General features: G+C 37.6%; 1 protein-coding gene across 3 annotated transcripts in view; it reads right to left on the reverse strand.

The window, feature by feature from the left end:
• The window catches only part of uba1 (ubiquitin-like modifier activating enzyme 1), a 332,406-nt gene that overhangs the window by 132,681 nt on the left and 185,581 nt on the right, over positions 1 to 14,144 (reverse strand). For all 3 annotated transcript variants that reach the window (XM_039774152.1, XM_039774151.1, XM_039774150.1), the window contains exons 8-10: positions 12,459 to 12,591; positions 1,793 to 1,890; positions 161 to 307 (exon numbers count right to left, since the gene is read on the reverse strand). In XM_039774152.1, coding sequence (XP_039630086.1) covers positions 161 to 307; positions 1,793 to 1,890; positions 12,459 to 12,591 — 378 coding nt within the window. The remainder of the gene's footprint in view (positions 1 to 160; positions 308 to 1,792; positions 1,891 to 12,458; positions 12,592 to 14,144) is intronic.

Below are 14,144 nucleotides of genomic sequence, written 5' to 3' on the forward strand. Positions count from 1 at the left end.
TATACCCCAAATTCCCTTTATTCCTTTCAATTACCTGTTTGAATTCAAAAGAGTATAGTCTCTTATAAAATCGGTTTCCAATGACCATTAAGAAAAGTCAAGGTCAGTCAGCACAAGGTATGCATACATACACACACACAGCCAACAGCACTTACAGTACCTTATTCCAAGGCTTTGGCATTCTGTCATGTTTTTTTGCAAAGTGGCGGAGTGCCTGGAACCCAATATGTAGCTGACCTGGACGGTCAAACTTAGCAAAGTCAGTCATGATAAAGTCTGGTTCAGCCATTGAAGATGACAAGGATTTCTAAACAAATTAAACAAAACAAAACAGTAAGTGTTTTTTCACACTAGTCCTTGGTCTAACCACAAGTTTCTTAAACAGCAACAAATGATGCTTAGTACCAAAGTACCAATGCCAGCCCTGTAACAAACTGTACAAGTGCTAATAAGAAAGGACAACATAGTATTGAGAAACAAGTCTTTAAGAAGACTGGAAAGTGGATTTATTCGAGTATTTCACCAGTGAATGGTTGATCCAATTACAACTCTCAACAAGCTTTGAAACAAAACCCAACAGTGTATTCAAACATCTTGAATGTGTTTGTGTGCTTTCGTATATGCACATATGTATATAAATATTACATAAAAATACACACACAAATACAGAAACACACATGGTTGAGCGTTAAGGCCTGTAAATCATTTTACAGTATTTAGGCTATTTCATGATCTCTATTTTGAAACATCCTCTAAAGCACTTTATAAATTCTCGATTTAATCCTTTGATTAGATTAGATTTGATACAGACATACAAATGATGATGATTCTGGTACTCTCTGCAGGCTGAAACATGTGTGTGCATTAAAGCAGCATAAGACAAAACTTGTATTTGCTTGTTTATTATAATATTTGGATATCTGCTATGCCCCAATGTTCAGGTTGACCACCAAAGTATTAGAGCTGCATTACTGCATGTACTAATAGAAGGATTTGATATCAGTTTTCAGGAAACAGACAACTTGTTTTATTTGGTAACATTATGCTTTAGCTCACCTTCTGTTTCATTGCAGTTACCACTGTATTTGTCAAACTATCCAACATATCAGAGTACAATCTTTTGGTCCCACGAGAATTTCCAGCTCAGCCAGCACCCACAAGCGTATCAGATACGAGAGTCACAAATCCTTTAGGATATGCTATAATCTATATAGACAGTGCTGGTATAAACAGTGCTGGATGGAATAATGTTTAAGCCTAATGTTTAAACTGAAGGAAATGACTCAAGTAGACAACAAATACAGGAAAACATAACTAAACCAACTGACTATAGCACAAAAGACCATCCACGTATACAGTAGTCCTATGTTTTCATATCTCATGTCAGCTGTGCAAGAGTTAACATGTGCAACTGAACAAACTCGAGATCAAAGTGGTAAGAAATCTGTCTGTATAGCAGTATTCATTTGACATTAATTACAAGATAATAAATACTAACAAGTTTTAATGCAACTAGCCAGGACATTAATCTCTAACCCAGTTTTTGCACTGGGTCCTGCACCCATTTACTTTGGGAATATTACGATATATTCAATAAATATAAAACCTGAGTGTTTTAGGCAAATTATAAAATTTACTGCATCTTACTATTTCACAGATATGAAGATTAATTTAAAAAACTGACCATTTGCCCTTAAAGGGGAAAAATGAGTAATTTCTATAGTTACCACAAGGGTTTATATAGCACAACCATGGCCATAGCAAGCAATTGCTTTGGCAGTAATAGACTTACAAAGTGGATCTTCTTGGGCATCTTAACTTGCGTAACAATTCCTCCTCGAACATAATCTGAAAAACTGCTGGTATCACAAATACTGAATGTGTAAGGACCTACAAAGAGAGAAATATAATCTTTAGAATAAGAGTCATTTTTATAATTAAAATTTAAACATCAAAATGATAATATGTACTTTTTATATAAGCAGCCTAGATTTGCAAAATTAACCTGGCACATTTCTTGTAGTGTTAATGGAATGGGTAGCTGGAAAAAAAAATATTTGTTTGGGCACTTATCCGGTTTGCTCTTTAGTTGTGGCTGGGAAAGAAATTTAATCTCAGGTTTTCATGAAGAATGCTGATAAAGTTTACGATGGCACGGGTGCCCAGGCTGTAAAACAGCTAACACCACCAAAATTTCTGAATGGAGAATCTCATGTTACATTACATACATCAGTTATTGTCATAATCATGTGAGTCATATGCTCACCTCACAATGTGCAAAGTCTATTCATTTTATGCAATGTACCTACACTACCTTTCTGATCTACCGGTTGATTGCGATCGACGTATTGGGCACCCCTGATCTAGATAGTTGTGGTAATAAGAGCGTAGAAAGTACAATGTGTCCAGCGTGCAGTCATCCAAGTAAGAGCGCACCTTCGTGCAGTGTGCGCCAGCCGCTGAGAAAGCACGTTCTGCCTCCGCTGAAGTAGGCGGCACAGTCATCAGATACTGATACACTTGTTCTAAACAACGCCCACACTTGCCATTGCTCTGAAACACTGCCATTTCAGCTTTTACTGATGCATCCAGTTTCTTGTCATTATTTTGTGATAGCAAGTTTCTTGGCACAGATAATGCGGGTGCAACAGACTGACGCATTGCAATTTCAAGTTGCTGTTCAAAGCTGTTGTCTGACAGACATTAATGAAGCCTGCCCCGTCCCGGCATTCGTGAGCTGCAGAGTGCAGACTCCTCCCAGTCCACTGTGCTCTGTCTTAGTCGGAGCCGGGAGACTGACTGCTGCTGGTCTGTTGTTGACTTAATTATTTTAACTATAACTCTGTTATTTCTCGATTTTTACACGCTATACATGCGAGCGTGGCCGTTCTTGGATTCCCTAGTAGTGAGCATATATGAGTGGTCTAACAAACACATTTTTCACACTACCAGCTGGCAAGACATTCATTGAACAACTTTAAAACAGTGTGATGAGAATGAATTCAGCCTTGCCAAGGCACTTTAAAGTGAAACCTCCTTTGAGCATCAGTTACAGATTTGGGTACTGTATCTGTAAAGGAAAACTGAGCGATTGTTCTTGGCCAATTAAATTGCATTTAGCATATTTAGTGCTATAGCAATATTGTACACCTCCATAAAACTCACTCATTCTTCATTATACCTTGAAAATTGTCACATTCTTGTCCTACACCGGTTTTCATTTGGACATTTCAATTTGGTTTAGTGACCCCTTTACTTCATAAGCTCATCTATCATTTCAAACTCTCCTCATTTCTTACACCCGTCTTTGCTGTCAGTCTTCTCAAACTGGTTGTTTAAAAAGAATGGGAGAATGAAGGTGGGAATTAGTTATTACACACTGCTCAAAAATTGTAAGGGAACACTTACAATTTGACAGTCTTAACACCAAGCCAATTAAAGACAATAGTTCTCTCCTTATCCTTCCTGACCGATTCGTCTCCAATTGTGTGTTTTGCTAGTGTAATTGTCACTACTGGCAGTATGATGCAGTTCCTGCTGCCAGTTTAGGTTGCATAGGTATTTTAGCTCCTCCAGGGTGACACACCCATACATGCTGTCACAAGGAGGCTTGTTATGCCATCCAGCACAGTCTCAAAAGCATGGAGGACAAACCAGGAGTAGAGCCGTTACATGAGGACAGCTGGACAGGGCTGGAGAGGGGCATTAACTCAGCAGCAGGATTGGTATCTGCTTCATTTTGAGAAAAGGAACAGGAGGAACACTACAAGAGCCCTGCAAAATGACCTCCTGCTGCTTAATGATGTGCATGTTTCTGACCAAACTGTCAGAAACAGACAACAAGAGTGTGGCATAAGGTAACAACATCCTCTAATGGAATCTGTGCTAACAGACCATCACCGTGTAGCTCACCAGGGGCCTCATGTATGAGCTGTGCGTACAAACAGAAATGTTGCACAAGAACTTTTCCACGTTCAATTCGCGATGTATAGAACTTACACTTGGCGTAATGCTATGCATTTTCCACGGTACTCATACCTTGTCATATGCAAGTTCTCTGCTCGGTTTTGCAGACTGGCAGCACGAAGCGTCAAAGCAGTGCTACTGTTCCTGTGTGGTTACTCTTATTTTCCTGACGTGGCTTTATAAATACAGTGGACCCTTGACTTACGAACTCAATTCGTTCACGAGGGCTGGTTGTAACTCAAGTTGGTTGTAAGTCAAGACTATTTTTCCCATAAGAAATAATGGAAATACCAATAATGTGCTCCGAACCTCCCACAGCAACACTTACTTAACCTTTTCATAATAAAAAAGGGTTGTATAATGCGCATAATTTACCAAAACACCAATACTTTTTCTAATGTACTAACCAAAGTTATAAAAAGTGCCTAGCCTACCAGAAACAACAATTTCATACTGTACTCACCATTTAATTTGACATCTTTGGGCTGCAGGAAGGGAGGAGGAGGAGAATGAAACGGAAGGTGGTTATTGTTTAGAAGGAGCCTCCTTATGCAAATCTTTTCTTTGTAAAATTGTCGAGATGGTGGATTTCGACATGCTGTACATATTAGCGAGATCGGTCACGAACGCCACTCTCATATTTCCGCACAATTTCCTTCTTTGTTTCGATTGTGATCGCTGTTTCTCAAGTTAATGACAGTCGTCGAGCTCAAAGCTGGCCGTGTTGTGAACTGCTGTAATAATACACTCCAAAGCAAGCCGGTGCTGACTCAGCCTGATGACGTCATCATGTGCCGTGCCAGCCCGCTAGCTAACATCCCTTAACAATTGCTTTCTTTACCTTCATTACCTTCCCTTCCTTCCTTAGCAATTAGGCGTCTTGCTTGCCATGGTGTTAGTGAATTATATATATTATATATATATAGATATAGATAAATACACTGCACTGACCGAAATTACGTCCACAAACACATGTATCTAGGCTCTGACTGACGCTTACGAACTCTCTCAGCTGTTTGTTTACAATTGCACAAGCGGATACACGTGACCGCATTCGGGTCGTACTGCAAGATGTTGGTCGTAAATCAAAACAAAAATTTTGGCCATAAATCAAGTTGTTCACATGTTAGGCCGGTCGTATGTCAAGGGTCGACTGTACACTAAAACTAAATGCATATTGTTTATTAGTGTAATGCATCTGATTGTAATTAACTTGTAACAATATAATGGTCCAGGGAATAGCCTAAATATTCCAAATACCATAACTGCTTTAGCGTTGTTACTCTCACTGAACCTTCTTCTTTCAGCTGCTCCCGTTAGGAGTTGCCACAGCGCATCATCTTTTTCCATATTACTCTCACTGCATCACTCAGAGTATTTATATCATGGTATCTGAGTGGGTATCACAGCAGCAGCTGATCGGAAAGAGAATTATTGGTATACAGTATCAAGCAAACTATATCTCAGCAACGGCAAAACGTTTTAAAGCCTTTCCTGTATGGACCTCGCGGTTCAGAAACAGTTTTATCCCAAGAACTTTAAACGCACTTAATCAATTGCTCCTTGTAGGACTGTTTGTACTTATAAGTACAATCACCCCACTGTAAACTTGCACAACAGTTACTGTATAATATTGCACAACCCGAGCCACTGTATAAAGCACGTATTTACATATGATGACGACATTTTTAAGATGAAATGCAGCAAAATATGTTTATTATATTATACAGATAAAACTTTAACTTCATTTAAATAATCTATATTCTTTAGTGGGACTGACGTGAAGGATAGAATAATTAAACATGTACTATGAAGATATTTCAAAGTTCCTTAAATGTTTTGAAGAATCGGCACTCTAAGCTTAGAGATGGCTTAACGTCTACTACAGAGCTGATTGTGTGGCGATCCGTTAGTTGGAGAAAGAAAAGCAAGGACTGCAGGGGCGGCCACACAAATATATATTGAATATGAAACAGAAAGAGAAAATAACGACACAACTGCAAATTTTGACAAAAGTTAAACGCTTGTGTCATGAGCACGAGGCGGCTATGCAGTGTCCGCAACGGACGTGGCAATCCACCGTGCATAAGATACCATATTGACATTGGTGGGCGAAGAGGCCACGGATTCTTTCTCTGCACAGGGCCGCCACGAGCCTAGAGCCGCCCATGAATACTGCTGCAATAAATAATTTAATCGAAGGCCGTGCACAGTATCACTGCGCCGTGAAAACCATGTTTAATAACGTACTTTAACTCATATCATCATGAAAATGATATAGAGCTGTAATATCACGAATGTAATGGATTATGTGCCCAGTCGGAGGAAGAGAGCCGGTTTAAGAAGCAAGTAGTGATTCACACACATAAAGCACATAGAAGATCACCTACAAAACAAAGCATTTAACGTGCTACATTAATTACGATGTGATTTGAGAAACTGGTTAATTAAACGATTTTAAGATGAAGTTTATTATGTTCTACTTTAATGACAAAATAAACTACATGATTAAAGTGGAAATTTCGAGATTGAAGTTGAGATTTTGTGCTTTTTCCCCCCTGTACCCTAATAAGCTTTCATATGACACTCAAACAGTGGGCTACGACTTGCCTTTTCACAGCAACTTTGATATCTGACTTTTTTTTTTTTTTTATTTCCAGCACTGTGCGACTTTGTGAACGTGAGCTTTCAAGTTTCTCCAACACACTGCATCACTCTATCAACTTCCTTTTATTGATTATACCACGGTTTAAATAAACAAATAGTATGTTTTTCCTTTGCCTCCACTTGGTATTCGCTGAAATTGTTATATTTTCCCCCGTGCTTTTCCCATTGTCTTTTCACAGAAGGCTGAGCTTAAGGGCGATTTATATTGATTTGCATATTCAAAGAGGCGTAATTCTGGGAAGAGTTGGGGAGGGACAGAAGGCGCATGCATGAGCGTTACTTTTCACGCTGATCGGGATTTATGGAGAGGAAAAACATGGAAGTTGGAGTGCGCACAGATTCCTGCATCTGGATTTTTTGCATAAGCACATTTCGGCTTTTGTGCTTACGTCATGTTATAGTGCGAATTGTAAACACAACATTATACATGAGGGCCCAGAGCAGTGCTTCCCAAACTCGGTCCTGGGGATCCACTGTGGCTGTAGGTTTTTGTTTCAGCCAGCTATTGTTTTTAACTGGATTTCTGGGCTAATTAAGTGAACTGTTATTTCCCATGTTCTGTGCTTTAGGAACAATATAAAAAGTAGAAAACTAAGTTAGGTTAAAAAAAAAAAAAAAAAAAATTTAAATGAACCAAAGAGTTACTGTATATGGGAATGTATTTTTTTTTTCTCAATATTTTCATCTCGATTTTCATTCTACTTTTCCAGGTGTTCTAATTGTTTAATTAATCCATTATTTACTAATTAGTGGGTCTAACACTAAAGTAGTTGCAGCCTTTGATTATTCAGTGTTGCTTGCCAGGGTGTGTCTGCTCTGCTCGTTTTTAGTTGTTATTAATATGATACCATGAAGGGGGAAAAACTGCATAGAGAAAGGGCAAAATACAATGAAATCAACAAAAGAGTTAAGCATTTAAATCTATAGTGCAAGAGCCATTTGCTAGTTATTTAAGTTATATTAATATTTGCCTACATATTAGTGCATAGTCTACGGGAGGTTCTTATCCCCACAAGCTGAATTGAATTGGTATATTTTAACTGTTCCTAGCCTCTCCATTTATAGATTAGCCTCAGTTACTGACCTGCCTTGCCGTGTGTAAGGCATGGAGGCATTACGGGTTTAAACCGTACCTTACGTGCCCAACAGTATGAAAGTTAACATGTTCTATTGAACGTGCAGTGCCGTACGTTTAGAGTGTACTAAAGGCGAAGTAACGCATCTTTAAGTATAGAAACAACTTAAGTTTGACAAGAAAAGCTAAATTTAGAGAAAAACATTCTCTTTTTTTTGCCTTTTATTCCACGTATGAAACACCCTTTTTTTTTTCTTTTTGTGTGGTCTATTTGCCTTGAATTTTCACTAAATCTTTAAAAACAAACTTTTTGATTAAAAGATTTCTTTCAGCACGAATTTAACTCGTGCTTGATCCTGCCTTACTCACCAGCAGCTACACATAGCAAAAGCACAAATATTTCTAAAAGTCTTATAAATGTAAAAATCATGCTGCTGTGCTTTTCTGAATGTAGAATACAAGAAAAAACTACCAGCTGATTAAATGAGATCAGTGTTATCAGGTGATGTTACCGATTATGAATCTGGTTGGAACAAAAACTTGCAGCCACAGTGGGTCCCCAAGACCGAGTTTGAGAACCCCTATGGCAAAAGAATATCACAATTGGCAGCTCAGCCATTGTTGCCCCGTTTTCCTCATGGATGAAAACAGGTTCACACTGAGCACATGTGAAAGAGTATGGAGACACCATGGTGAATGTTATGCAGCCTGGAACATCATCCAGCATAACCAGTTTGGTGGTGGGTCTGTGATGGTCTGGGGAGGTATCCTTGGAGGTTCACAGAGACCTCCAAAGCACTAGGCTATGATACCTAGACTGCTGTTAGCTACCAGGATGAAATCTTCAGAGCCACTGTGAATTATTTAAGCATTGATGACATTGATAGGTCTGCATGTTCCCCACACCCAAATCCAATTGAGAACTTCTGGGATATTATCTATTGATGCAGTCAATACCGCCAAGTAGTGCCACAGACTGTCCAGGAGCTTGATGATGCCCTGATCTAGGTCTGAACAGGACACCATCTGCTATCTCATCAGGAGGAGCCATACACACTAGTGAAATCACATTATGAGTTGGCGTGATGAAATTCACGCAAGTTAATCAGCCTGTGATTTCAATTTTTGACTTTGATTTTTCAATGTAATGTTGAATCCATCCCTCAATGTGTTGATTTTGGTTTCCACAAACCATCAGTACATCATTTTGTTCTCAACAAATTACACAGTATCGCTCAAAGATTTTGCACTTTAATATTTAATTCATTGAAATCTGATGTGCGCTTTAAGTGTTCCTTTAATTTTATTTGAGTAGTGTATTTAAGTTATCCGTGATTTGTCAACAACTCTTTTTTACATACTAGTGCAACAAATACTATGCTAAATAGTGAGTGGCATATCACTTAACACAGAATTCTCAATTGGATGAACTCTTGCAATTTTATTACACAATCATATGGTGATCCAACACAGACTTTTTTTTTTTGCCTCAAGTCTTCATGCCCCTATAAACCACTCTTATGCTTTTCTTCCTAACTACAGTAAAACATGTAGATTTCATAAAGGTCAACCACCTATAAAATGAATTAAGTATAGAGTCTGAATGTGACAGGTGCACAATTTAGCCTAAGATGAGATGCAGGGCAAAAAAAGCATCATTTATTTGATTAAGAAATTAGTTAAAAAACAACACAATTTATGATTGCATTGAGGCCATAATTGTATGTCTAATCAGCTGTGCACTCCAATAATTTTAACTTGTATAACGTATTTAAATGAGCCAAATGGAAATGACAACAAGGCTAACTGCGTTTTAATGCAAGCAGCATACAAAGGAGGTTTCACGTTCATTCTCTGAAAATAATAGACATGGCAGGGCTTGTTCACCCAATCATCTGTTTTTCCCCCCCCCAACTGGTTATCAGAGTGTTAAGTTTGGCTACAAAAATGTCGAAATGAGCTGCTCCATATAAATTTTATACTCCAGGATAAATTTTATTTTCAGTTTTTAAACATCCACAATGTTTTAATTCATTCATTTGGCTTAGCTCAATGTTTTGAAGCATGAGGCAAACCACTCTATTAATAAAATCTCAAATGTGTTAATAATGGAAGCACATAAATACAGCAAATGACACATTTAGTTTATATTGATTGAAGTATGTGGTTTTATACAGTACTATATTTGTGTAGATTGTTGAATTTTTGAAACTAAAGTAATGCAACTAAACTGTAATGAAAGTACAGCAAGCACATGACAAACATTTGATTAATATGAGATGGAGCCAGCCTACAGTAACTAACGCACTTACAATTAGTATAGTTCAGCAGCTAATTCTAGTTTAGTATAAACAGGCCACCTTAAATTCCTTTGCACTACCTCAACAGTGTCTCTTTTGATTTGTAAATATGTCAATCAGCATAAGTAGCAAACAACCTGCTATCCCATCATAATAATAATAGCAGCTCACTACTCAAAACACAGAGCGCCCGGTCTCGAGCCCGGTACCTTTGAATTATCAGGCAGCAGTTCTTACCTCTACACCATTCAAGAATACACTTCAACTTCCTGTCAATTGGCATTTGAGCTTGGGTTTTTAACTCATTGACAGCAACATGTAAATCGAATGCTTTTTTTTCCCCCTTTGGTTATATTCTTGAATAAAAATGCACATGTTTATTTGATATTCAGACTAGAGTCTTCACACATTATACAATTCATCTCATTGTTAGTATAACATGAAAAACTGGGTATTGTGGAAGAATAAATTTAGGGTAATTTATCTTAAAGAAATAGCATAAAGGGTTAATAAATGTGGGAAACCAAATAAAGGTCACGCGAAAAACAAAATGTACACCGAAATACAATTGGTTTAGGAAAAGTACTGAAATGGTCAAGTAAATTAAGAATGTACCCGAAGAAAGGCTGATGTAATACAAAAAATGTACTGAAGGATGACTAAGAAATCTGCAGATGTACTATAAGCAACAAGTATGGACAATTGTTATATGCACAGAAATCTCAAGGGTGGTGGCACATCTCAAAAGGTAGAACCACCACCAGAATATAATATACGTTTATATAAATCATTTGGGTGTAAACCAACCAAAGTAAAATGAATTTACATACAGTGTCAATCAATGGCATACAACAGTTTATAAAATTCATCTCTATCCTTTGTTTCTCTGACCATTTTGATTATTCTGACCATGCGGTAACGGACTACTTTTGAAGAAAGCTCCCTCCGAGGCATTTTGCTGAGAATTAAAAGATATAATTAACAGCTTTTCTCCTGCCCGATTACTGAATTGTCCTGTTAGAGGATGTTTCATTCTTTAATAAGATGATAAATATCAACCACAGCATGTGTTCAGTATTTCTTACCTCACACTTCCTTTCATCCTACACTTACCCAGATCATCACAGATACAGAACACACATGAAATGCATCCATTCCAAATAATGATGTTCTGTATTATTTACCCTATACAACTCCAGGCACCTCACATGCAGATAAGGAGCCTTGGCTTGAGCTGGGAAAAATTTCTGCCCAATTTGAGCTCCATTGGGTGGGGGTTTGGGGGGGTTGGACATTGGGTGCAGGTAGCTGCTTGTGCTAATCCACACATTTAACAAAAGATGCCGATGGAGAGGTGCAAGGAATTCAAGGTGGCCCAGGATTCTGACTTTTTTCGTAGGCTTCAGAGATTCTAGTGTTAACACAACAAAGGCTGTTTTCTTCAATTGAGAAGTTTGATTTCACAGAAATAAAGTTGGAACAAATGTTAAAAAAAAACAGAAAAAAAAACCAAAACAATTAAAGCATTGAGAGTTTTTGACAATTAGTATTGACCAATTAATGTCTCCTCCATCTATGATGAAAACAAAAATCTCAATACAGCAAATGTCACAAACCTAATAGAATAACATGACAACTGAAACAGGATTTGACAAATGTGTTACAAAAGCATTAAAGAGTATATGTAAATGAGAATATTTTGAATAAGCTGGGCTCTGACCAATTTATGTTGCATGGATATAACATTTTTTATTTTTAAGAATAGTTTTAAAAAGTAGATGCCCAGTCAATGACGATCATGTCATACTTTATAAATGCTGTTGAAATTGCAACATAATTCAAATGTTGCTCAAAATGGTTGTCTATGGTAGTATTTAAAACAGCATGATGTGCGGAATTGGATTATCCCAATGAATGGGTAAAAGTGAATAGCTATTAGAGAGTCAGAACACAACCTGCACTACTGTCAAAGTGAGTTCTATCATCAAACAATGGCATCTACTGGTCAGAAGAGTATTTCAGATTGTGGTTATATTAATAAATATTATGAATTATCCATCTATTACCAAAACCATTTAATCAATTCATAACATGCATTGTTAATAATGCAAGATACTGTATGATAGAAAAAAAGCTGAATACATTTAGTGAAGCATACACTTGATTTTTTATCTGGCATAGATAACAAGTCTGAACTGACCTTTCCTGTGTTTGTGAATAAATTGGTGTTTGAAAGAAAAATCATGAATAATGAGGGACATTATTAACCTAAAGTGTGTGAAATGTGTATTTGAGATTATGTGTTGTTTTCAGGTGTCAATAGACACACATCAACACTTCACATATCCAATTTTCCTCTTACAAAAATCGCAAATGTTGACGGCATCCAACATATATACAAGTGTGCACACAGGATTCAATATAAAACATTTTGAAGTTAAAATCCATACCTAAAACCTTGATCTGAACTGGGTCACAGTTGTTGAGCTCAGTCATGCCTTGGATCTCAGTAAATGTAACATAGTCTCCACTTTCAAAGCCATGTCGTGCTTCATCAAGACAAGTCACAACTCCTGCTTCATCCTTAAAACAAAAATATAAGCAAAGAATGCAAAACTACATTTTAAAAATATTACAAATGGGGTAAACTGGAAGACAAAAAAAAGCATTATGCATCAGACAGAAAATGCTCTCTAAAGGTTTCTAAAGTCTCACTAGTATGAGGTCTGAAAAATTTCACTATCCCAATCCCTCAAAAAAAAAAAAAAAAATTGATCAATACATTTCCTGAAACAGTTACCTTCATTACAAAATTGCAATTATAAACCAGATTCTACCTTACATGCACCAGGTGGGTTAGAAACAAAGCTTAGACAAGAAACTATAGCACTATACATACTCATACACACATTCTGGTGTTTATACTGAGCTCAGAGTTGCAATTTAATATAACCAACAAACCAGTGGGGAGAAGCAGGAGGAGTACTTGAGAAAGCCAATGCAGATGCGGGTGGAACATGCAAACTGAACTTTCCAACTATAAGGCAACAGACCAAAGGCGATGCCACCACAGAGTAGAAGAAAGCTTAATCTGTAAATTGTCTTCTTTTGGCTTAGTTGAACCATGTACAGTACACTGCAAAAGTACTCAATTCACCTGAGACACTCATTCCCCAGATTTCAAAATTAACATACATATATTCTTCCTCTACCTAAGTTGCAAGCTTTTGGACTTTCTGAGGAAACTGGAGTGCCTCGAAACCCATGCAAACACAGGGAGTGCATGTAAACTCAACAAAATTGACCTGTGACATAAGCCTTGGTCTTTCTACTGTAAGACAGCAGTGCTACCACTGCACCAGTGGGTGGTCCTTTACTGAATAATTTCAAAGAAATCTATTCACAGCACAACAATCAACAAATGTCCAACTAACTCATGTAAAAATAAGTATTTTTCTTAATTTTTATTTACTCAGTGTAAAACGTTTTTTAATGGACTGGAATGCTGCCTTTGTAAATTACTGGAAAAATACGGCACAAATAACAGGGCTTGCAGGAAAAGGAGCAGAAGTTTACCTTCCTAAACCCAAGATCACAATTTTTGTAAAACAAAAAACAAAAAACTCCAGACGGCTGGAGAAAAAAATAAAATTTGCAGGGGTTCCAGACCACGGGACCGCCCAGTCCCCTCTGGGCATTCTACCTAACATAAATGAAATAGTCCTCTTTGTAGTTAGGGCTCTCACGGAGTCACTTGATGTTATCATGCACAACATCATCATAAGCTTAAGTATAATCAATGCAGGACAGGTGTAGTTTAGTCTGGTACTCCCTTGCCTTTTCTATGATCCACCTCAAGTTTCCAATGTGATCTCAGGTCCCTCTTCCCTTACAGAATCCAACTTGGATGTCAGAAGTTCTCGATAAAGGATGTTACAGCCCATGTGTCTCAGAATGATCTTTTAGAAGAACACTGTTGGGATGGGTCTACACGATTGTTCTACAGTTGGCAGAGTCCCTGGCATTGCCCTTCTCCAGCAGTAGGATAAAAACTGATCTTTTCCAGTCTTTTGGCCACATGCAGGTCCTCCAGATCTTCAGTCATAGAGCTGTCAGTGTGGCTCTTGGGACTGATT

Source organism: Polypterus senegalus, chromosome 13 (genome assembly GCF_016835505.1).
Source record: "Polypterus senegalus isolate Bchr_013 chromosome 13, ASM1683550v1, whole genome shotgun sequence".
Lineage (NCBI taxonomy): Eukaryota > Metazoa > Chordata > Cladistia > Polypteriformes > Polypteridae > Polypterus > Polypterus senegalus.